This window comes from Rhinolophus ferrumequinum, chromosome 3 (genome assembly GCF_004115265.2).
Source record: "Rhinolophus ferrumequinum isolate MPI-CBG mRhiFer1 chromosome 3, mRhiFer1_v1.p, whole genome shotgun sequence".
Taxonomy (NCBI): domain Eukaryota; kingdom Metazoa; phylum Chordata; class Mammalia; order Chiroptera; family Rhinolophidae; genus Rhinolophus; species Rhinolophus ferrumequinum.
The window spans coordinates 21,388,883-21,414,568 of record NC_046286.1 but is presented as its reverse complement, the minus strand read 5'-3'; the positions used below and the strand labels follow the sequence as shown (position 1 = coordinate 21,414,568).

The 25,686-nt window shown below is 39.4% G+C and overlaps 1 protein-coding gene across 1 annotated transcript in view; it reads right to left on the bottom strand.

Annotated features, from left to right (window-relative positions):
* Positions 1-25,686, bottom strand: part of LRRC1 (leucine rich repeat containing 1) — a 113,808-nt gene that overhangs the window by 21,406 nt on the left and 66,716 nt on the right. Inside the window, exons 4-10 of the mRNA XM_033103184.1 lie at positions 22,397-22,486; positions 7,805-7,861; positions 7,458-7,521; positions 6,988-7,062; positions 4,394-4,538; positions 1,784-1,902; positions 189-272 (exon numbers count right to left, since the gene is read on the bottom strand). Coding sequence (XP_032959075.1) covers positions 189-272; positions 1,784-1,902; positions 4,394-4,538; positions 6,988-7,062; positions 7,458-7,521; positions 7,805-7,861; positions 22,397-22,486 — 634 coding nt within the window. The remainder of the gene's footprint in view (positions 1-188; positions 273-1,783; positions 1,903-4,393; positions 4,539-6,987; positions 7,063-7,457; positions 7,522-7,804; positions 7,862-22,396; positions 22,487-25,686) is intronic.

Sequence of the window (25,686 nt, the reverse complement as noted above, 5' to 3'; positions counted from 1 at the left end):
ACTCTCTTTAATGTTACTGATGATTATTCTTTGATATAATTCCTCCAACCATCTCTACCGTCACGGATGAGAGTTCATACCTTTAAAAAGCACCACATAAGCCTTTTAAAAGTATTTGACAGTTTTGATACCTTGTGTATTATTAATTCTTTACGATTATTATTTTATTATTTTTTAAAAGCACGTACCTCTTTTGGTAAAGACATTAATTTATTTCTGTCTGCATTCAAGTTGCTCAATTTCTTAAGCTTTCCAATGCTCTTAGGTAAGGTCTGTTAAAATAACATTTTTATTATTAACACATATTTTTAACATGGCTCACAGTAAAAACAGATCTTTTCAAAGACTTAAAGAACATAATCTCACCCAGTAACGAAAATAATAGTTCTTCTTGAATATCACGTGTTTGTAAAGCTCACTTGGGGAATGTGGAATTGAATATTTTGCATTTTTCTTGGGAACAGAGAAACACCTCGTAAAGAGGTAATGAAGGCTCTTCAATAGCAGAAAGTGAGAATTTAAAGACCCTCATCCCTTCCCTGCCTGCACCTGCGAGAAACCTCACTGAGACGGCAGCTTAGATGACGGTGGAAGCCAGAGTGCTGGGCAGGGCATGAGAACAGTGATGGTGGAGGCTGGTGGGGGGAGCCCAGGACCAAACCAGAACCAGGCCTGGGCACACACAGGGGGTCTTCAACACTCTCATGGAATTCGAGGGTGAGTGTTATTTTTTAAATTGTTATGATTGCTGTTTTTAAGCCTAAAACCACACAGCAGGGCGGGAAGATCTGGTCACCGCCACCACACCTGCGTGTGGAGTTGCTGGAGGAGAGCGGCTGCGGCCTCCTTCACCAACTCTGCGTCTTTGATCAGTGCTTGCTGTCTTCCTTGGCTCTTTTCACCTGAAGAGCATTACTTACTCTTTTTATAGAGAAAGGAGAAAAGGAAAGAAAGAGGAACAAGGAGAAGGAAAAGTAGGGTAAAAAAAATCAAATGACAAAACGAAGACAGCAAAAAGAAAAGAGAATGGTAGGAAAGTAAACTTGAAGAAAAAATAGTGGCAACAAGGAGAGAAAGGAGAAGAGGAAGGGACAACTTAAGGACTGATGAAAGCAGAGGTGGCAGCAGGAAGTGAGAAGGCTGCTGAGAGTTGCTGTCCCCGGGCTGACCCACCATGCCAAGGACTCAGCCCTCAGTAGGACGGGACGCCTGGTCCCCTGCAGCATGCCTGCAGTCACCTCCACCCCAATTTCTAGGATGGGCTGAGCTCATAGGTCAAAGCCCAGCAGATATCACGCTCTGGCTTCTCCCGAAGGACATTCCTCCCCGCAGCCCCACCAAGGCTTTCCCTGACCAACCACCATCTCTTCCTTTTCTCTCCCACGCTTCCCATTTGCTCAAAGAACCCAGAGAGAACAGTGTTTCCGCTGGCGGTCCTTGGATACCACGGCAGAAGTATCAGCACACCCACCGCCACTGGCTTTTCCCTACACCTCACTGGGGAGCCTGTGATGTGTCGGTTCCTTCCCTGTTATGTCAGTACCGTAAGTGGCATACACATTCCGACAGGGGAACCTCAACACCATTTTCTTCACTTAAGCAGGTTAAAAAAATGATCATCTTTATGCCATGTACTTGCTTCGCACGTCCCTTTTTCAGTTGTAGCATAAGGAAATTTCCATTTAGTCCACTCAAATCACAAATAAGTAGAGCCTATCCTAATAGGTCTTTATAATATAGAAACCACACTATAAATAGCCATTGGAATGTCAGCCACACTCACCAGGAGCCGGTTTTCTGTAAGAACTAATTCAGTGAGGCTTTCACAGTCCCCGACTGTTTCAGGCAACTGTGTTAGTCTGTTCTGATCCACCTTCAAGATTGACAGTTTCTTTAATTTTCCTGTAAAAGCATTATTTAAACTCATTAGTTACAACTGTTTTCCTAATCATCACTTGGTATCTCCTGTCTTTTTTGTTTTAAACAGTTATTCATTTTCCCCTCACCCAGCTTTTCATATTATGAAACTATCATTCTCATTTAGATCAAGTTGAGGGTTAAAATAATTTGTTCAGAGCATCAAAAACAGTCAGCAATTAGAAGCAAATCGTTTTAAAAGCCACTACCTAAAAATATCGTATCCGAGCCAGAAATGTTAAGGAAAAACAAACAGCTGGCTCTTAATGGATCTTTAAAAACACGAGATGGTTCGAGACCCAAGGAGAGAGGAGAGGCTTTCATGTTACTCCAAGACTCATCCTTACTAAAACCAAAAAATAATGAAGTGCAGTTTATTCTATGACCTATAAATGAAATGACTTAGTGAAGATTCCTATAATGAAGTATCTCTATATGTGCAGCATAAGATGGTCATCTGAGACGCCACATTAAGGACTAAGGCTATTTCACTCCGGACAGGAAGACTGGACTTACTGGCGATGCCCTCCAGCCAAGGAAAAAAAGAATGGGTTTACTGCAGCCTCCTGATAGTCCCCAGCGAATGAAGGAACTCCTAAATCAGTCAGATTCTCATTTTCAACTACAGCTCAGGAGACGGAGGCCAGAGAGCAGATGTCCTTTGGTATCTACTAAGAATGGCTGGCAGGTAACAACACTTTCCCCAGTAATATCAGAAAGCAGCCTCTACCTTAAAAGAGATATAAAGCTGGAGAAAGGGAAATGTTGAAAGGATTAATTTGCCTTCTGTGGCCCTACAGGGCAAAGGAGAAGAACAAACTGCTGATAAGCTCTTTATTTAGCATAATGAATACCCCACTAACACTGTCGCCAGAGGGCTTCCACCGTCCTCACTGGCAGGAGCCGCGTTCTCTGCATGCTTGCTGAACCGCACACCTGACACGTCTCTCCCCAGCAGAGAGGTCTCCTTAACAATGTTACTGGCAAGTGGTCTCGCAGCCTCCCCTGGAATATTTCTAGTGACAGGACACTCATCTCTTTACTACGCAGCCCAGACTGATTTGTAACAAATATTTCTTTTAAAGCTCTTTCTTAAATCAAATTGAGATCTAAAATCCTTTCATTTCACCCATCTGAACTGGAAGATGTAATACCGTGTTTCCCCGAAAATAAGACTTAGCCGGACCATCAGCTCTAATGCATCTTTTGGAGCAAAAATTAATGTAAGACCTGGTCTTATGTAACATAATATAAATATAATATAATATACTGTAATATAATATTAATATAATAGTACTTGGTCTTATTCTAATATAAGACCCGGTCTTATATAACACAGTATACTATACAAGACCGGGTCTTATATTAATTTTTGCTCCAAAAGACGCATTAGAGCTGATGGCCTGTCTAGGTCTCATTTTCGGGGAAACAAGGTAACTCTGCTTCTCCTTCTCCCAGGACAGCCTTTCAAATGCTTGAAGTCAGCCGTCCCGTGCCTCGTATTTCTTCCTAATCCGCGCAACAAAACATCCCCAGTCCCTACAACTGCTTTCAGGTGCCGTATATGATTCTCCAGCTACAGTCCAACTCCCCATCAACGTCCCACCCAGCCTGAACCAAAAGGCAGGGTCTACATGCCTGCTGAGCTGCTGCGATCACTTACCACTTTCATCTTGACCAAATACCAGAAAGGAAGTGGTCCTCTGTCATAGAGCTTCTCCAACTACTGAAAAATCTTTCCAAAACTTCTTTTGATATTTTGAACAGAAGTTAAAGGAAGGTCAAAGACAGCAATCCTATGACAACCATACAGTTAAATATAGTTTCTTACACCTTCCAAGCAGCTTTGCTCTGGTGGAGCTGCTAGTCCATATCTGTTGATATTTTCCCTGTTTCCATTTATTTTCTCAAACTGAACTGAATTCCTTTATGGTAAAGGAAATGCCTGGACTAATTTTAAAACAAGCAAACAATCAGAAATAGCACAGAATGGTTAACATAAAAGATTATTCTCAATGTACCAGAAAAGGCCCAACTCCGGCATACCATTCTCTCTTCAACAGCCTTTCCTAAGTCATGCAATTAGATCAAAGTGATTTTCTCATAAACTACTTAGGATGCTCAATTAGAAATTTCTTAGCGATCGCTCACATGCTTGAAACACATTCTGTTAGCTGACCTAATCCCTCCCAAAGTCATAAGATGCGAATGAAGTAGATATAAATCAACACTTACAAGTAATAATATCTATAATTGCTGCCAAACCAGCGCAACAGAAATACTTGCATAGAGAGAAACTTAAATTGTATTGAATATTTTTTGCTTTCCCTCTTAAAAAAAAAAAAAAAAGGCAACAAGGAGACTACAGGAGCCACCTCCTCAGCACCTGACAGTGGTGACCAAAGGATCAGTGTGTCCTCCAAACACTGGAGACAAAAGCCAGCACCTTTAGTAGTTAGTTGTTTTCAGTACTTACCAATGCCATCAGGAATTGTTTCTAATAAATTCTGGGAAATGACTAAATCCGTTAATGAAGTCAAGCCACTGATTTCTTCAGGAAGTCTTTCCAACCTGTTTTCAGAGACATCTAAGCACAGCAGGTTCTTCAGATTTCCTATTTCCTACATTAATGACACAGAAAAAGAAACTCATGCTTAAACCTGCCATAGTACAGAGGAATTTGTCACAGTGATATTTCACAATCAAATCCCAAAGCAGTCCTACGGATGTTTCCTCAGCTTTTATCCACATGTGAAAGCAGGAGTAAATTTCCACACCCCCTTCCAATGAAAACGGGAAGCTGCATGAATTTCAGACATGGGGCTGGGAGGGATGCCAAGCCCTCCAACTTCAGGCAGGAATCATTCCCTTAACAGATGAAAAGATAGGTACCAAGACACAACACATGACTTTAAGGTCACACAAATGGTGGGGAAGGAGGCTGGAGTCCAGTTCTCCAAGTCTGGAACCAATCACTTAGTCACCAGCTTACACTTCAGGATGACCCAGAGATTTTCTCTGTTAAGAAACCATCCACTTTTTATCTCCCGTGACACGTACAACAAACATCGACGCAGAACCGGACCACATAGACCCACTGACACATTTAGCAGCAACAGAAAAGAGAAGCATACTACTTTTAAGGAAAACAGTCTCTCCAGGAGTGGGGCAAGTACCTCAATAAGTCTAACAGTCTATTCAGGAGCTACCTTCCATTCACAAAATGCGTATTTTCTCTATTATAACTGCTTCCACTTTTCCATTCCACTGCCACCCCATTAAATTCCCACTCTCTCATTACCCTCTCACCTGAACTGTTAGTTCTGCCTCTTGGTCTCTTTCTAAGCAAGTCTGTTCTACAAACTGTGCTTCCATGTTTCCCTCCTGGAAACAGAGCTAGTTCTAGTCATGTAATCAGACCACCTCTTCTACTCAAAAAAGTCTCATGGCTCCCTGATGTCTACATAAGTACAATCTGTATTTAATTTGATCTGATCTATTCTTTCCAGCTTATCTCCTCGCAAATATATATCCTATGACCCCACTCCTGTATTCCCTGTCTGTAGCAAACCAGGCTACATTTCTACTAATTTCATGCCAGACCCCGGGATGTTCTACTTTTTCATTAATTCCTTTTAACGATGTTGTTATACCATTTTCTTTCTTTTATGAAGGAAGAAAAATAATTTTGATTATTTGAGACCGTCTGATGTGTTTAGTCTTGATTTAATAGAAGTTTACACAAGAGAAGCAAATGAGATGTTTAAATAACTATTTATAACACAATCACTGGCATTTTAATTTCTTCGTGTTTAGGATGTGGCATTTTGCACATTATCATTTATGCACATTTGCACACACATATACTCTTCCCTTTCATGTATAATAGCTGATACTTTATTACTTTCCTGATAACTCCCTGGTCTCTTTCCCCAACCCTGTGACTCCCAAAGTAACTAGAGTTCTCTCCATCAGGATTTCTCCTAATTTTCTAGAGAAATCTAAGTATTAATCAAACCCTTACCCACACCAGTTGTTGATCTGTTCTTTCTTTTTCCTAAATGCAGCCAAGACCTCAAATTAGAAATAGACCCAAATTAGTTAGTTCCATCAGTCGTAACGATGTCATGGAAATTCCAGTGCTATCACTACAGCAATACAATTTTTACTTTAGTACTTTACTAAAATACTTTAACACTAACGCAGTGGCACACTTCCCTGTGTTGCTATGGCATTCCGCACCTGAAGTGCACAGCCCATCATGACTGGTTCACATAGCTGGGGAGAGAGCACCTGAATTACTTTAAAACACAAACACCTAGACCATCATGAAATATATTCTGACTTTAAAGACTGGCTGTGTGATACACCAAAGAATAAAATTCAATGATAGTTGGAGGAAAACAAAATAAGAGGAAAATGCCCACTTGTGGTTGTTTGCTTGTTTGCTTGTTTAGGTTTCTCTTTCAATTAACCAGAAGGCAGGCTTGCTTACTGGGACTCCACAAGACAACTATGTATTCAGAAGTCTTTACAAGACTCCATTTCATTTGGAACATGGTTCTCCTACTTGGTAACAGTAGGGAAAACCTGAATACCACGACATGCTAGCTAAACCACAAGCAATCTTTAAAAAATACATGTTAAATAAAAACTTTTCACATTGCTTTTACATCAATTATTACAGAGCAAAACGTGGTCAAAACTATCCCAAAGCCCCTGGCACCTCATAAAGAGCGGCAGACACGTATGCACCATCAGAATCAGGGGCCTGCTAATTCACCAATTTGCAGGGCTTGAAGTAAGCCACACGGGTAGCAAGGATGAAGACTTCAGAAACTAAAGGACATATTTACTATCTTTAGAAATTGTGGGTTGAGGCTTTCAGTTTTTCTATGGCATTATAGCATGATGAATGCTCAACATATTTTTCCAAATGTGCTTTTTCAACCAATGCTTTGGTTTTCAAGATCTCTTTTATTGAAAATTTCATGCAGAAGCAGGGAATACATGAGGGCAGTGGCTGTTGTTTTATGTTTTGGGGGAGACACTGTGAAATTAACCACTTACCTGAGGTAATTCTGACAGCTGATTGCCATCCAACCAGAGATCCTTTAGATGTATGAGATCTCCGATTGATTCTGGCTAAAACAACAGAAAAAACAATGTTATGGTAACAAAGATTCCATTTTTAGTCTTCACTGAAAAGAAAGAATCATATTTCAACAGTTAACTATTGGATACCACAGAGATGTTTGTGGGTATTTCTCTAATATCAAGCCCCTCTTCCTAAAATCACCCCATTACTCTTCAAGAATGCCAGTTGTTTCCACTTAGGCCCATCATCTCTAGTCCTGACCCTTCTCGCCCCTAAATCATAATTCATAACCCGTGTGAACTGTAGCACATTCTTTGATGTTGCCAAGCTATATATGTGGAAATACTGGTTTATAAGCATCCTCACAGAGCTTCCCCCAAATATTTTGTGATCATAACTAAGGAAAAAGTTAAATTCAAATCACCCTTTAATATAGACTTACCAAATTATATATTTCATTGTTTCCTAAATCAAGTTCTTCTAGTCTCCGTAGCTGGGTAAGAGAGCTATTAAAAAAAAAAAAAAAAAAAAAAAAAGCTCTTAGTACTTAGAAATGCTGAGCAAAGTGGTATTCCTCACTTAAACTAATTCTCAAAAATAAGATTCATTTGGATTTTATGCAGTAAATATTGCATAGGATGGGCTATCAAGAGAAAGCTGGCATCTCCTAAGCTTTCTATACAATACAGAATCGCTTTTTGACAAAATACTATAGTATAATACATTTTTTTTTAATGCTTGAAGAAATTCATTCAGTATAAAATCCCCTCATTTTCCCCAGAGACTTACTCAGGAAGATACGTAAGAAGATTCTCTCTCAGTTCCAGTGAAGCCAGGTTATAAAGACTAGAAATGAACAAAAGAAAAAAGTATAAGGAAAATTCCTGAGATTCTTCCTATCCCTTCCACCCCACCCCCCACCCCCAAAACACACTCAACAAGTAGCAACTCTTAGTAAAACCGTGTATGTTATTTCCCGGGTGAAGACTATGTATCGCCACCACCCCCATTAAAAACAATATAATCTCTACCTCCCAAATTTTAATATTAAAATAAAAAGAGTAGTATCGTCACTATAAGGCACCCTCATTCAAACACCTTGTACACTTGATATGTGAAAATAGCTCACTAGTCATTGAAAGACAACCACTCTTGGGATCAAGACAGAAGCCAAATATGTGCTTCTAGACTTTAGAATGTCAAAAATGTGCCGTCCCTATAAAAACAGTAACACTTTTCATCTCACGGAGCTCGGAGTTCTTCTTGCAAACATCAGCGAGAGACCTCCCTTGTCTGAAAGTAGTGGGCATCACACACCAGAGTGCCAACGTGCTCTACCTAAGACCATGAACTCAGAGGGCAAGTGGCAGCGGCGCTATGGAAATAACCGCCACTGCAATGCATTAGGGGTGACGTAATAGCGCACCTCACGTGGTGCCTGGAACACCAGACTGATTCAATCCATGGCAGCTACAATAATAATGTTGCTTTTACTTCTATGAAACCCCAGAATGGTACTCTACCCTGCAGATTCTCTGCCTCTCAGGTGTAATCCATGCCTACTCATAGCACCGTGAAGAGACACTGATTATCTGGGTTGAATTTTCAGAGGCAGTGGCCACTCCGCACCACCAGGAACCTAAAACATCCAAGCAATATCAGCTGGCCCAACACTGATTCAGAAGATGCCTAATTCGTCTGCTACTCCAATGGGCTCTGTACCAAGCTCGAAACCAATCGAAAACCCAAGCTTTTGCTAATGTCAACATAGTAATGTCCAGATTTGGAGAATTTTCATGTTACGAGTGCAGAGAACTCAGGAGTGAGACATTATCCCAACACTCTAATCTGCCTTAATCCTCTAATCTCCTGCCAACCTGAAAGTCAGAATCATGGGCACTCACTGGTTTCATAACATTAGAGAATGTAAGTAAGCTTGATTTGCATGACTAGGATATACTTACCGAAAGCCTGTTTGCTTGAAAATGTATTTTAATTAAACTATGAAATGCACATCTTCTGTATCTCCTCCAATTAGAAAACTGAATAATAGTTTTCATGATTAAAGCAAGAGCAAACATATAAATCTCTCTGGAATGTATTTTCTTCTAAATCAAAATCCCTGCTAATACGTAATTACGAATATAATGCCAACAGTCTCAAAAAACACCACAAAAACCAAGAGTAACCAGGTGGGAAGCTGGAGCTATCTAGTTCTACTTTCTCTGGGCCAAGTGTTTACATAGAGGAAGTAACAATGTTAGTGAGGACATCCCCCACTATCTACTTCCAAAAGCAATCAGTAACAAGGGTGACAAGTAAGATCGTAAAAGTAATTGTAAAAAGAAGATTTCAAAACAAAGGGCTTTGTTTTCAAACGCTTAGCCAATTTTACTGTGGAGGCGGTAATCACTTCTAGTTTCAAATTTTCACATTTCTAGTTTAAAAATCACTGACAGAACTGTCGTTTTATCTGTGCAACATTCCATTGCTTTCGCATCTAGGTTGACACACAAAAGACATCCTCTAATAAAAGGAGAAAAAGCCCTGTTTTGCTTCACAAACTTGACGTGCTGGGCCTCGTCAAATGCACGTTACCAAGCAAGGCCTTGGTGTTCCCAAGGTCTGCGGCCGTGACCAAGGCCACCTGCCTGCCTCAGACACGAGAGCTGGGGAGCACCTGCCTGTTACCTGTGGCAGGAGGTGCTAAGGAGGGTTCCTCACACACCCCATCTCTTGATTAGTAACAACCAGGACATGGAAGACACAATGAGGAAAACGAGGATTCACTGGAAAGCACACGCCACAACTCACATCTGGCCGAAAGCCAAAACTCCTGCCCTCAGGCTTCGCTGTCTTGGGGTACTTCAGGGTCCCCCATTCTCTGGAACTCTCGCTTTTTAAATTTTAAAAACACCTATCCATTTTGGGTGCGTTTATGTCTTACCCTTCTTAACCACACTATGGACACTGGGATTTTTGTTAGTTTATGTCATTTTAAAAACACTATACACATTTTTAAATGATCTTTAAATTGTGACTTGAGGGTAAAAGCCATAGGCCAACAGTTACTAAAAGCAAATCATGCTGGAGCGAAAACGCCAACAAATGTGGACGGATAGAACTTAATAACGTTATGTTAAATGCATAGTTCCCACTCTTATCATGTTAACATCCAAGTATAACATCCAGTTTAGTAAAAAGAGTCTGACTACGAAACCTCTTAGTTTCTACTGTTTTTGGATAGGAGGGAAAATGTGAATGCACAGGTGTTATAACAACATCAACAAATATTGTATTTTGGGAAACTTTCAAAATTCAAAAGTCATTTAAAACAAAGTATAGAAACTAACTGGCTTTCTGACGTAATGCTTCTCTCCATAGTTTTAAACTATTTAAAATAAATAGTTCAAACATTATATTCAGATGCTATGTGCCTGGGGGGGTGGGGGGCAGAAGGAGGCAGGCGTGAGACCAAAGGCTCGGACTCAAATCCTGGCCTGTCCCTCACCAACGAGCTGGATTTGCTCGGCTGAGGTGCTTCCCCACTGTATCTCAATTTGCCCTAAAATTAATATAATCATACCTTCTATGGCAATTAGGGCATACTATATTTTCCCTTCAGGCTAACAGAGCCAGTGCACTCCCTATTTCTTTGAGCCAATCCTTGCCCCTAAGCACAGCCAGCTACCTTACATGCGTGTACCCCTGGAGTCAGGGGCTTCTGAAAGATTTCTACAAGATGCTATTAATCAAAGAGTTACCTGATGACAGCAAACTTCTTGAAGCACAGGCCCTACCGTAGGTGGTGAGCTGCTGGCATTAACCAACTTGTAACTAACCACACATTGTCCATACCTGGTGACTGATGGGACAACTAGGGACAGAAAGCAAAGAAAGAGCTTTGACTACTACAGACTCCCACCTCCCATAGGAGCCCAAATCTCAGGACTAGTCATTCTCAGTGCAGAGGACCATCAACTGATTCTAGAATGAAACTGTGCCTTTGGTTCTCATCAGTAGCTCGCCTTGGGTAATTCCAGGCCAAGTGCAGAATCCTACCAGCCTACTCCAGAATGTGGCTCTCCAGTCTGTTCTAGTACTAGCTGATGGACAACAGGGTCTGCCTGAATGCAGATTTAGACCAGAGCATTACTAAAAAAGTGAATGAATGAATGAACGATTTCCCTTCCTCGTCTTTCAGAATATAGCATCTTCACTCAAGACTTCAGGGCCGTGCCTTCCCCTTCAAAGTAACCTATTCAATTCAACACAAACATCATTGCATCTATCGTAGCACCTAACAAAGAACACAGTGCTGAGAAGTGCTGGAGTGAGTGGATTATGAACCCAATTCTGTCTACTTCAGAGGCCAGGCTCTTAACATGAGGCTAAGAGAAACAAGGAAGTCCAAGCTTCACATGCATTTATCAGCCACTTCAGTTAAAATATGGTATCACAAGGACAAAAGAAAAGTATCAGGTATTTCTAATACCTTTACGAATGTGGCAAAAATTAGACACTTGAGATGCAACCTGAGAATTACTAATCTTTAATATTCCTGCTACTAATAATGACAGCAGCAGCTTACTACATGACACATATTGTTGTAAGCGCTTTCTAGGAATTAACTTTATGGATGAGAAAACTAACGCACACTGAGGGAACCTGAACAAGGTCTCACACAATTGGTAGGTAGGTGGCAGATTCACTAAGGAATCTGCATTTTTAATCACTATCTTCTGTGGTCTCTCTTAAGTCAACTTTGTAAATAGATAATACATTAATATACATGTATAATAAAGTATTTATTAATAAGTTTTCCTCCCACCTGTGTCCCTCATCTATCTGGTTTCCTAACATCGAGACCCTTCTTACGGGAAGTCACCTTTTTTGTTAGCTACTTTTGCATTTATCCAGAGTTTTCTTTCATCAAAGACAAGCAAATATGAATACACAGTCTTCTCCTTCTCTTTTTCACATGAAAGGTAGCAGCCAATACACATCTGGTACTTTGTTTCCCTTACATAACAGATTTTTGTCTCATTTCTTATTTTTATATACCAGCAGGTTTTTTTTAATTGCATAGTATCTCGCTGTCTATACATACCATGTATTTTTTTAACATACTCCCCTATTAGTAGTTATTTTACCCTTCAATTTTAATTTCTGGCAAATTATACTTCTACATGATACTGTTGGAATGACCTCATCTTCCTTCCCAGAAAAAAACATGATTTTCTATTCTCCCTATCACTCCCACCTTTTCTACCACCAAATAGGGTTAAAACAAAACCTAATAACTCCTGTAGGCAGAGTGTGTTGAAGCATTTCTCCTCAGCCCACTAATGCTTAGTGTTTTACACAGTTCATGATAGCAGGGACAAAAGTAATACTCTTTTGTAAGTCAGAATGTAGGCCAACTGTATTTTTAGGATTCTATTTCAGGGACTGGGTGAGTGGTTACTTTAAAGAATTGACATCTGTTCTTCACTATATTTTTAAAAACCTTCTTTCATACACTTGGATTACTTTTCGATTTTGGTGGCCAAAATCATTAAGAAAGTAAAGAATAAAATAAATTAAGGTAGCCCAAGCAAACAAAGGCAGTACACTATAAAGTCATCAAAACATAAACTCTATAAACATTTATGGCAATGATATTTGAGGAAAACAATATTGATGGGGATAAAGGGAGCTGTTTAACATTCATAATATTTCTGCATTTTAAAATACCAATTAGTATTTAAGAACTCTCTGGTTACAAACTTCCTTATAGTGGCTTTGCTCTGGATATTTTTCTCAAAATTTTAATTTTTGCTTTTGAAACAATAAATATTTTTTATAGAAACTCCCAGGCCTCAAAAAAGAGCATTAAATATGATAACAGTTTTCAAAAAGAAGATTCATTCCTCTCAGGCAGCATGCACTAATACAATCTAGGTAAGCAGCCTAGCACGAGGCCGTAACAGTAAGGGTCACGTGACTCACTTCAAGCCCACTCAAATTAAGGTCACCATCCCCAAGGGTAGCAGAGACAAAATCAGACCCACATGCTCTACTTCAATCTGCCAGAGAACCCAGAGCCGATCTACTGGCTTTACTTCTATTAGCAAACTATCATAATTAAATGTATATTCATAATAACCACTTAGTGACTGACAACTAGGTTTTAGGCACAGTGCCACTTCATTACATAGATTCCTCATCCTTTAAAAAGGCTATTTTTTGAGGGGTAAAAAATTTCAGTACACAGAGTAGAGATGTGTAGATATTTTAGACTAACTTACTTTTTTTTTTTGTCGGGGGAGGGGGCGATATTAGTTTCTTTTATGGCCAAGGATATGTGATCTCATGGAGACAGATCCACAAAGTAAAGACAAAGCAGTATGCTGCCAGATGGAAACAGGCTTCCCAGATCCTCAAAATTCTCCCTGAGTTCCCAGTGGGGTTTCTGTATCCTCCCAACCTTCACTTCTACTTCTCATCACCTGAATACTTTGGGGGCTCTAGCTATGTGTACCTGCCTGATCACCAGGTGTGAGTAACTGAGACAAAATGACCTCAGCACATTACTCGTAAGGCTATATTACAGCCTATTTCCAGTAAGAATAAACTGGGTCAGTTTCCCTGGTATAGTATCATCTTTCAGCAGTACCAGGCTTCAAGTCTAAGGTCCAACCTTTTCTTTTTTTCATTGAGATTTATTTTACATAGTATAAAATTCACCTTTTTTAATGTGCACAATTCAGTTGTTCTTAGCATATTCACAGGTTGTACATCACCACCACTACCTAATTCCGGAAAATTTTCATCTCCCAAAAAGAAACTTCATATCCATCAAAAGTCATTCCTTACACTCACCCTGCCACCCACCCCCAGCCCCTGCCCTGGCCACTGGCAACCACTAATCTAATTTCTCTCTTCGTGCATTTGTCTATACTGAACACTGCATGTACATGCAATCATACTCGGGTGGCCGGTTAGCTCAGTTGGTTAGAACATGGTGCTAATAACACCAAGGTTGCCGATTCGATCCCCACAAAAAGAATCATACAATATGTGGCCTTTTCTGTTTTCTGCCTGACTTCTTTTACTTAATGTCTTTAAGGTTTATCAATGTCATAGCATGTATCAGTACCTCATTACTTTTCATGGCTGAATAATGTTCCATTATATGGATATGTCACATTTTATTTACCAGTTCATCCACTGATGAAAATTTGAGTTGTTTCTACTTTTTGGCTATTATGAATAATGCTGCTATGAATATTCATGAACAAATTTTTCTGCAGACATGTGTTTTTAATTCTCTTGGGTTTATATGTCTAGGAGTGAAAATGCTGGGTCATATGGTAACTATATTCAACTTTTGAGGAAGAACCTGCTCCTTCAAATGAGGGGCTGCATCATTTTACATTCCCACCATCAACATATGAGGGCTTCAATTTCGCCACATCCTCACCAACACTTGGTCATATTTTTGATGACAGTCATCTAGTGGGTGTAACACGGTGCATCACTGTGGTTTCCATTTGCGTTTATCTGATGACTAATGATGCTGAGCATTTTTTCACGTGCATATTGACATTTGCCATATTTTGCCGTGTATAATGAACACTTTTTGACCAAATTTGTGAGGGAAAAATAAGGATGCACATTACAGACGGTAGTACTAATTCCATATCTATATAAATGTTTTCGATTATTTTATTTATGCTTAATTAGTTAAAAGTGTAACTCTAGAAATCAATGACAATATCCGTATGCAAAATAATACCCTGGAATATGATAATTGGTTTTGCTGAACTTACGATGAAGTTGCAACGACGAAGAGTGTTTGGCCTTCAATGATGCACAAATATCATAAATTTGTTACTGGTACATAAAATTTCTTATACCTTGTATCTGTTTTTGTGTTTTGTAATTATTTGTTACATGACATTTCTTGTACCATAATGTTAAGAAATAAATGCTAAAATTCCTTTATAAAAAAAGTACCTAAATGTAAACAAATAAAAATTTGAATTAAAAAATTAAAACGAGAAATTTTTTTCTCTGAAAGTTTGGGCCAAAAATGTGGGTGTGCATTATACATGGGGGCGCATTATACATGGCAAAATACGGTATATATTTTCTTTAGACAAATGTCTACTCAAATCTTTTGCCCATTTTTAATTGGGTTACTTGTCTTTTTATTGTTGTGTTGTAAGGCATCTTTATGTATTCTAGATATAAGACACTAATCAGATTTGCAAATGAGTTGCAAATATTTTCTCCCATCTGCAGGTCGTCTTTTCACTTTCTTAATAGTACCCTCTGATGCACAAAAGTCTTTAATTTTGATTATGTCCAATTTATCCATTTGTTTTTCCTTTTGTTGTGTGGGCTTTTGGTGCCGTATCGAAGAAACCCATGCCAAATCCAATGTCACGAAGATTTACCCCTACTGTTTTCTGATGAGAGTTTTAGCTCTTACATTTAGATCTCTATTCCATTTAGAGTTACTTTTTGCATATAGTGTGAAGTAGGGGTGTAACTTCATTCTTCGGCATGTGGATGGTCAGTTATCTCAAAAGCATTTGTTAAAAAGACTATTTTTCCTCACTGAATTGTTTCAGCACTCTTGTCAAAATCATTTAACCATAAATGCAAGGTTTTATTTCTGAATTTCCAATTCTATTCCATTGATCTGTATGTCTCTCTTTATGCTAGTACCACACAGTCTTGATTGCAGCTTTGTAGTTAAGTTTTGAAATCTGAAGTGTGAGTCCTCCAACTTTGCTCTTCTTCTTTAAAATTGCTTTGACTGTTTTGGGTCTGTTATATTTCCGTATGAATTTTAGGTTCAACTCATCAATTTCTATAAAAAAGCCAGTTAGGATTTTGATGGGATTAAGTTCAATCTGTAGACCAATTTGGGGAGTACTGCTATCTTAACAACATTAAGTCTTTCACTCCGTAACAAATGAGGTCTTTCCATTTATTCAGTCTTTCACTTCTTTCAACAATGTTTTGTAGTTTGCAGCGTAGGTAGCCTACATTTCTTCTGCTAAATTTATTTCTAAGTATTTTATTTATTTTGGTGCTTTATAATGGGATTGTTTTCTTAATTTCATTTCTGGATTGTTCAATGGTAGTATATAGAAATACAACTGATTTTTGTATATAAATCTGGTATCCCATAATCTTGCTAAATTAATTTATTAGTTCTAATAGTTTTTGTGAGTTGCTTAGTAGTCTCTATATACAAACATCATGTCCATCTTTGGGCTAACTCATTTTTTAACAGTAAAAACTACAGTGTGTGATTTACTTGAGTAGAAATTGATACAACTGATCTCCATAAAAATATTTTCAATATTAAAATGCTCTTTTGGAAGACACATTCATTCACACAGCGTACCAACATGTGAAAACTCCTTCAAGCAAAACTATCCTTCCCGTCTTTACCAGTGAAATCTTCCAAGTGCTTTTAGTGATAGTAAATTAAAAAGTCATTGTTCACTAGGCACTGTTTTCAAGGGCATATCATCAATTTTATGCAGACAGTTTTCTTAAAGGCTACCCGAGACTTGGAATTCGACTCTAAGATCTTATAGAACGCTTCTCTCCTCCTCTACTGCTGCCCCTTCCAATGCTAACTGGCATCTTCAGTGATACAGAAAGTCATTTAACTTAATTTTACTCTAAATTTTTCTAAAAGTGATTTACAGAAGTCTTCAAAACGTGCAAATATGCAACACGTTTCATGAAATAAAAAATTAGGGACGTGAAAGCTGGAAGAAACTAATACATATGCTCACCGTGAGGCATCACACAGTTAAGGAAATGCAGCTTCTTCAAAGAAGAACTCAAGTTTAAATCCCAGCTCTACTACGCACCCATGACACAACCCTGGGCAGATGACTTGTCCTCATTTTACACACAATGCTAACCTCATGAGTACAGATGTTGCAATGCGACAGTATGTGTCTCACAGGGCACCCACCCCATTGAAATGCCAGCAACACCTCTCCCTCCAATTCCTTAAGTCCCTTCACCACATGGAAATTAATACAGCTGCTCTCCCTGATCACTGAAATTAGCTTTGAGCTTTCCAGCAACAAAAACAGAAAAGGAAGGTGTGATAAATGTCAGAATTGTTGTTAAAAGGAAGAAGGTTACCAGTTCTTCTATTGAGGTATATTTTTTTTCTCCCTACAAATACATATTTTTAAAATCTCTCCCTAATAGCTCCTTACATTGGGGAAATTTAAGCAATATTAATGGACAATAATTATTCTTCATTAGAAGGTTTTAGAGCAAAAAAAGCAGTGTTTCTTCCATAGTTACTTCTTTATATCAACTTTTTACACAAACTAAGTAAGACAAAAAAGTGACTGCGTCAGAACAGGCTAACATGGTTCTAGGTCGAAGCTTCCAGAACCTCGCTGGATTGCAGAACCTATGATGGCAAGTTGGAACCCACCAGAGTGTGGGAGGTAACTGTGTGCCTCGTCCCACATATTTGTTCAGTGTGTCAGAGCAACGCCAAGTTCAGCATAAACACAAAGAGAATCATCCCACTGACACCCCCCACTGTTTCAGGGTACAAGGTGCTCCAGGTGCACTCACTAATCACATACACACAAACACTACACAACCAGACTTCTGTGTACAAAGGACTCAAGTGCTTACTTATTGTGTGGGATGTGAAGGGTAAGGTCAGGGAACCTGCAAATTGGGGATCTATTTCACCTCTGCCAATCACTGGAGAAGGCTTGACAAAAGAGGTAGAGTTTTCAATCATTAAGTAAGGAAAACCCTCAGCCAGTTTGAAAAGAGGAGGCGGGTAAGAATTTTTAAAGTTCACTTTCATGAAAGGCTTCGAAGCTTTTTGCTTGGCTTGAGCAGGGCTCAAAACCGTAAAAACTCCCCAATGCATGCTGGTACAATAAACAAGTACGATCAAGCGTCTCATACAGTGGTCTCCAAACTTAACCTGAAAAATATTTGCAGCAGACTTTTGTAAAGCAAATATTATATGCAACACCAACAGAAAAAAATGTGAAAGCTAATAATAGAGCTGCGCTGACTAAAACAGGAATGAGCAGGGACCACCCACCAGAGCTCTGTTCTCACTGCACAATGCCCTGGAGGGACTTCAGTGGAATCCCGGGGGCCTGACAAAGCCGAGTTTGAGAACCCAGATCTGGAGCTTGACTCCCAAACATAAGATTCTAAGCACATTTAAGAGTATACCTTCACAATCTGTATATTTACTTTAAAAATATATAGATGTTACTATGTGCTGATACATTGCATATTATTATAAATTGTACATAAAATCAAAACATTTTAAGTAGGGGATAAAACAAAACATATTTTATTAAAGACCCAAAAATCTGTTGACTCTCATTAGTAAGAGCAATGGGATTGAAAATACGGTGTTACGGATTAAATCTTTCGTTTTACCTTTGAGTACAAAACAGTTGTTTCTAAATTGTTTTGATATTTGGCTTAATGGCTTTAATAGATGGAAAGGATGCGTCACACAGTTACGCTGATCCAAAAGAACATCATCACCTGCATTTGTTAAATCAGCCTACTACTTTTCAAAAATTTCTTCTGATTATGGAAAGGTCTTTGTTGAAATTCAGCTGATAAACTACCACCTTCCCTGATGTCATTCGCTTGCTCAGGAAGACTAAAGAGGAGGTGTTGCCATTTTGTATTTTTAACAAAAGGGTTTTAGAAAGCCCACTGAAGGCGAGTTAGTTTCTCAGTGTTAAACATCACCTCTACTTGGAAGGACCCGAGTGCTGATGCGCCATCACAGAAAAGAGTCAGCAAATCTGGGACACTTTGAGTGAAAGAAAAACAGGTGATTTTGTGCAAGGTAGCCAGTACCCCTCTGTGTGGTTCAATAGAGTTTCATGATCTTTCCTTGTCTCATTACAAAGTGTTATAAAGCTCCTGTTATTTGAGAGACTTGCTTTATCAGGCAGAGTAAGCACACTGAGGGTTCCCTGGTGGGAAGCCATGCAGTATAGGACGTGAACACGGTGCTTCGCGGTGCACTGAAGCACAGAAACCAGCGTGGCGCCAGTGTCTTCCCACACACCAAAGGCTGATGCTGTGTGCGCCCAGGTATTCCAAACAGTGTGTGCACCCCAGTATTCGAGACAGCGACACGGATGGCTATTGTGCACCGAGTTGCCCGGGGAAGCTGCAGCAAGCCTACAGAAGAAGCACCATGGAATATTACACTTGAAAGAGACAGCAAGACTCAAGGTCTGCCAGTCACGTGGGAACTACTAGTTCAGGTAGTCCAGTGTCACATTTGAGAGCAGGTCATTGTATCTTTGCAAGCAGTGTTTTCAGCAACTGCTGTGATAAACGGCAGGTATCAGGTGAAAAAGCAATGTAGCAAAGGAAACGGCGTGCAGTTTGAGCAGCTGAGCAGTGGCCAACAGGTAATTACATCCTCCAGCAAATGACTGGGGATATTTAAGAATGAGATAAAAATATTTATTCTTTCAACTTGTGTGTATCACTTTTTCAAACAATTACTAGGTTGTTAGAAAAACACTTATCAAGTTGTTTGGACCTAACTACTTAATAAACAGAACTATGAGGTATCTCTAGAGGCGGTAAGAAAAAGTTACTGAGCCCCAAGGGCCCGGGGCACTGTCTTATGGTGATGGTAGGGGCAGTAGTGCAAAAACACGGGAACGGGGATCAGGGAAGCCCTACTCCAGTTCCAATTCGGTCATCATCTCCCAAACATTCTTCAGACTCACTGTGGGCAACTCAAACACACGATGGGGCAGATGCTTGCAGGTGCCCCAGCTTAGAGGTGCTGCAAGTCTGTCCTACATAAAAGCGTGGCTCTCTTCTCCAGGCTGGACACTCCTGCCCATCCTGAGGGTGCCCGAGGCCTTGGGAAATCCATAGCTTTTGTACTTAATGCCACATACTTTGCTACGGGCCAAAAGAACAAACGGAGGTCCTGGTTTCACCCATGCTCAAAAGACGTACACGGTGGTGGCTGACTCATTTAACCAAAGGAGCAGGGTTAATTTATGCAAAAGCCACAACCTCCGAATCCATAAAGATAACAGGAAATATCAATCATTCCAGTGGCCATTTCATTTCCTTTTCAATTTTTTTGGAATATCAAATATGTGTGCCTTCTTTATAAAACCATATTGTGAGATGTTTGTTTGGTTACTAAATATTTGGTTAAATGTTCTAAAGAAACCATTTGGGATTTTTTTTGAGAAATAGAAGATCTTTTCCATGAGAGAAGTTTCAAATAATGATTTTCTTACATGTAGTACACTTATGCATTTATGTGACTTCCTCAACAATTCCCCAATTCAACTTTCAAGTATCTTTTCAGCATGGTCTAGGACATCAGAGGTGCCTAAACTTCTTTCTCCAAAGAGGAGTGTGTTCTTTGATTGTTTCTTTCTACCAACTGCAAACAGGCTATCGCTTTAGTGTCCATAATACATAAATCTTAAATCCAATGGGTAGAAATCACGGGGTCTCTTGCTATGGTAACAAAAATTATTAAGAACCGGGAACAGGAAACTCTATTTCTCATTTAATTTCACAAATTAACCTAAAAAAAAAATCAGTTGATGAACTTACCTGACCCCCGCCCTCCCTCCGCCCCCAATATTCTTACTTCTTGGGTGATAATTCACCACAGAGTTCAAGCTCAAAGTGGCATTTTCTTTTGGAAACATAAAGCTATAACAGTAACACAAGCTGCTTAAGGCTAAAATCAAAACAAAACTAACAATCCTCCCCACCCCGCCACTACCCTTACTATTGATAGAAAATGAAGAGGCGTGAGAAATCCTGAATGTTGGCAAAAAACAGGTACAGATATTACCAGAAAAGATAGGATATAAAATATTGTAATTTATTCTAAAAAGATTATTAAATAACATTTTCCATTGAAACAATGCAGTGGGGAGTGAGAGAGGCACTCTGATTTAATAAGAACATCTTTTCTCTCACAACATTAAACCTTTTTAAAAATATATGAATCAGGGGTTAGAAGGGCAGTGATAGGCTGAGAAAGAAAGGGAGGGTGGGTGCAAGGGGCTTATATCCCAGAGACCCTGAGGAGCAGGAGGAGGATGGCGTCACTTTGGGAATTTGAATGACTACTACATGAATTAGAAACATGTGAAACCTGACACAGCAAAAGTGAAGTGTAAGTGCATGAAATCCACAATAAAACACTGCTGTTTCCTCTGCAACTGATACCATAAACTCAGGGTATCCTGGGGGCTTCTTGCCTCCTTCCCCTCCTGAGAGCTGAAGGGCACAATTCCTAATCAGCAAGTCTACTGGCAAAATGGTAATAAGGCAACAGCGTGCGCCTCAGAAAAACATGGACACAGTCAGCCAGGTGTCTTCTGCCCACATAGGAGGGAAAGGAGGTGACACAGCTGTCTGTCAAAAACTTCTGGAGACCTCTAAAAAGAGAAACTTTGCAGAACAGACATCTGTCAGAAACATTGTAGTTGTCAAAAAGCAAGGTTCTGTCTAGTCTTAGCACTGAGGCAGGACAGGGAAACCCCAGGGAATCCTTCAGGACACTGAGGAACACGGGACGGGTCCGCCAGGCTCGGCTGGCCACATTAGGCTTTTGTCTTGAGTGGTGAAGCACGAGCTATAGGCCTGATTGCACCCACTGTATGTCCTGGAGGTGTGGAAAAGATCTGCTAAGATAATGCAATTAATTTATCCCTGCGGACGCATAACAGAACATTTATTCACCAGCATGTATTTTCTTCAAAGGATTTTATTTCTTGCCACGGCCGTCCTCCCCGACTAGAAGGCAGCGACATGGAAATGTGCCTCCCATTGCATCCCTCTCCCAGTTGCAAGGTTACTCTCCCAAAAACACAATACCCTCACTCCCATCTCAGGTCTGCAGTGCGCACACTGGCAGACACAGCTGTTGTTTGGGGGCATGTACTCTACGTTCTCAGTGGAGTCCCTCGTTGGCTCTCCTCCCTGGCATGGTTTAAAATTACTGTGAGTGGTAGTTTCTATTTACTAACCACCTATACAACACATGCTACTTTGCTCAAATTAAATACTTTGGAATCCTTCATTTAAAGAGAACATCCAAACAAATTAAGGTTCTCACTAGTCATAAGGAGTAACATCCTTTTTAACCATTATAATGTAGGGGCAATGGGATGTAAAAACACAGGAGGCTGGCTATGGTCTTTCTTGAGAGTGAGACTGAAAATTGGGTAAACGTCTTTCTGAGTAGAAAAATAAGAGCCGAATAAGGACAGAAGGGCAGAGTGGATGATATAAACACCGTTTTGCCCTGATATACACAAACTTGACATAAAAACTTACTTGCCAATGTTTTCAGGTAGAGACTGCAATGAGATGTCATTTACAGAAAGACACGTCAAGTTCTGCAATTCAGGAAAGCTTTCTGGTAATCTGAAACAAACAAACAAAACTTGTTAATTGAAAAATAAAAGTGAATAGTGTATGCTAAACATAACTGTTATTATTTCTTCTACGTGCTAATTGAAATAACCTCCTAAAATTACATTATGTATGCATGGCATGTTTGCCTCATCTTTTTATGTATCAGACACTTATAAGGGAAAAAAAAACAACAACAAGGACCTGGTCTACCTAGAAGTACAAGGGCATGATAAATACTTGTTGATAGGGTGATCCAGAAATAATTAAAGAGGAGAAATACGCAAGTTCTAAGAATAAAGGGGAAAAAATGTTCTGAGACTAAGAACCCTATGAAAGAAAATGATGGTCGCTGCAGCTAAAAGTGCCAAGAGTGAAAACACTTTATGGATTAGTAGAAAATACAGAGAAATTTAAGTCCACAAGATTATAATAAAACACAAGCCAACTGCTTAATATATATATTTTTTCTGTAGCTTATAATACCCAGAGCAAAGCTATGGATTACTTAGAATTGATCAGCTGACAGCCAAGTGCTACTTTCTTAATATTTTTCTTTTAATTTGACTTAAAATGCCAATCACTTGAGATAATTATCTTTCACTGTGTTCTACACAAAAGGACATTTTTTTATACTTCCCTTACACTCTACTGAATAATGAGTTTTCAAAATAAATTATTTAAAAAACTTACAAAGGAAGTTTACTTTCAATATTTCTATGGATACCAGTATTTAGGGAAGGAAAAAAAAAACTAACTGAAGGAAAAAAAGATCTCATTGCATCCAAAATGCTGAAGGTCCTAATAAATCTACTAATATAGACAACAGAACACATAACTCATTTTGGGGGGGCTAAGGGGAAAACTCCTTGCTTTAGTGATAGTCTCTAGATTACAATCTTCCATTTCTTTCCTCTTTCCAGGTTCCTTTTAAAAAAATCAAATGAATCCTAAGTTCCTGTTTGACATTTAATGTAGATAATTCCAAAGTTCAAAACCAAATCCAGGCCCTGTACAATGAGTATTAATTGGAATTTTCATAATCATTGAAACATATTCTTAGCAATGGTTTTTACAAAGTTAAAACCTCTTTCATAGCGTAACAGCGATAAATTTTTTTATTTATAATTGAAAAGATGCAACTTATCTTTTATGCCTGAGTTTTTACCAGAAAGTGTAAGTCATTTTATAATTTTTTAAAACAAGCTAAAGTGACCTTAAATATAAGAAAAATTTATTTTTAAATGGCTGATTTTCCTTCCTTCCTTCCATCTTTTTTTTTTTTACTGGCTGTTAAGGTTGAAAGCCAAAGTGGTATGACGTGTTGAGGAAGCACAATGTTAAGAGAAAGGAATTCTAGTCTGAGGTGCTACTCAGAAGCTGCATGATCTTGAAAGGTCATTTAACCTCTTTGAGCCTCAGTTTCTTCAGCCTTATAAAATAAGCAGGCCAAGCTAAATGATTTTTAAGGTCCTTTAACTCACAGATACTGTCTTAATTCTTAAACCAGTGTACTTGCCAAATTAAAAGGGTTTTACTTCAAGAAACCTGCCAAATATGAGGCCAGGGTAAATCCCAGTAAATCCTCATACAATGTGGGTGTGTTCTAGGTGAGAGAGTTTTGAGACAATGGTAAAAATCGTTTGTCAGCAGACATTATCAAAGGAAAACTAAAGAAGTAGAAAAGGGGATTAAGCAATTGAATGGTTAAGAAAACTCAAGGGCAGCATAATGAATATTTCCCAGCTGCCTAACCTTACCAGCTGCCTTAAGGATAAGTAGCTTAGTTGGGTTCAACAAACATTTATTGAGTTCTTACGCCATTCCAGAAATTACAGTAGGGCTGTTGACACAACAATAACTAACAGAGGGATACAAGTTAACCCTCTCAGTCTGGTTGGGGAGTCTTCCTCAGAGCAATAACTTAAACGTCAGTTTCAAGTGTTAGGAAATAAGTGTGCCCAGAGCACTACAGACAACCAGAGGAGGAGGAGGCCGTGGTGATTAATCACGACATGGGATGCTCAAACTGTACCCCAAAGGAGGGGGAAATGGAGGGCATCATCGAAAAGAGGGAGGAGTGAAATGAATGACCTACGAGCACTTTCTTACAGCAGAGCATGATGTCTGACACAGGCAACTGATAAATACAATGATAAATACAACTGACTATGAGGGTGGAAAGACAGACCAAGGTCGGCGGGGGGCGGGGGGGGAGGTTTGCACAGCCCACCAAGAAGCTTGGGCTTCATCTTATAGGAACAGGAGTTACTGAAAGGTGTGAAGAAGAGAGACAACTGTATGGATGATGGTTCAGAAAGAACAGAAGACTTGAGGACAGTGATGAGTTAGAAAGCTATTAGGTTAAAGCTTACTAGATGACTATTTTTCATAAAAATAAATAAATGTCATTAGGAACTTAATCACTGAAATTCAAAAAAGGGAAGCCAGAAATACTCGAAAAAACACATTTACTTCTTGGAAATAAGCAGATATGCAAAGCATTCCCTAGCACTCCATACCCACAAGTCCCAGGCAATTTTGAAATGGGTGAGATGAATCCCAAATTTTAATTTAATCTTTATTTTCCTATATCCTAAGGGGGAGAAAAGGTAGAGAAGAGTACCTTTCTCATGAGGCTGCTTACACTGTCTTGAGAATCTTAGAAATGGACCCACCTGGCCCAGAACAAAGTGGAGGGCAGGCTGTGCACTGCTGTATGGGCTCCCGATGGAGCCGGGAGCCATAATGAGGGGCTCCTGATAAACCACTCAGCTCTGCCCAGGCAGCGTGCAGTGCCATACCTGCAGGAAGGGCAAAGCTTGGACATTCAGGACTCAGTATAAGATAGTGACAGGTGGCTCTATCTGGAGGGATAAACCTACAGCAATCCTCACAGCTATTGCTAAAGTAAGGAAATAATGGTGTCAGAGTTTTGAGGTTGTTCTTTTTAAGGAGAGTTAGAGGAAAGATGAGATTTTAAATATGATTTGTTCCTGGAGTGAAAAAAATATCTCTAATAAGACTTCTTGAATACTACGGGGTAAGCCCGATGGGAGTTTAGGGCTCAGTCTTAGCCCACAAGATTAGATGGATCAATAGGAGATTTATAAACTACTCAGTTCTTCATATGGCTTCAGAAATGCATTCATCGCTTCTCTTTTGTACGCTCCACTGGGCCTCAGCCTCTCACTGACCCATGAATAGCACAG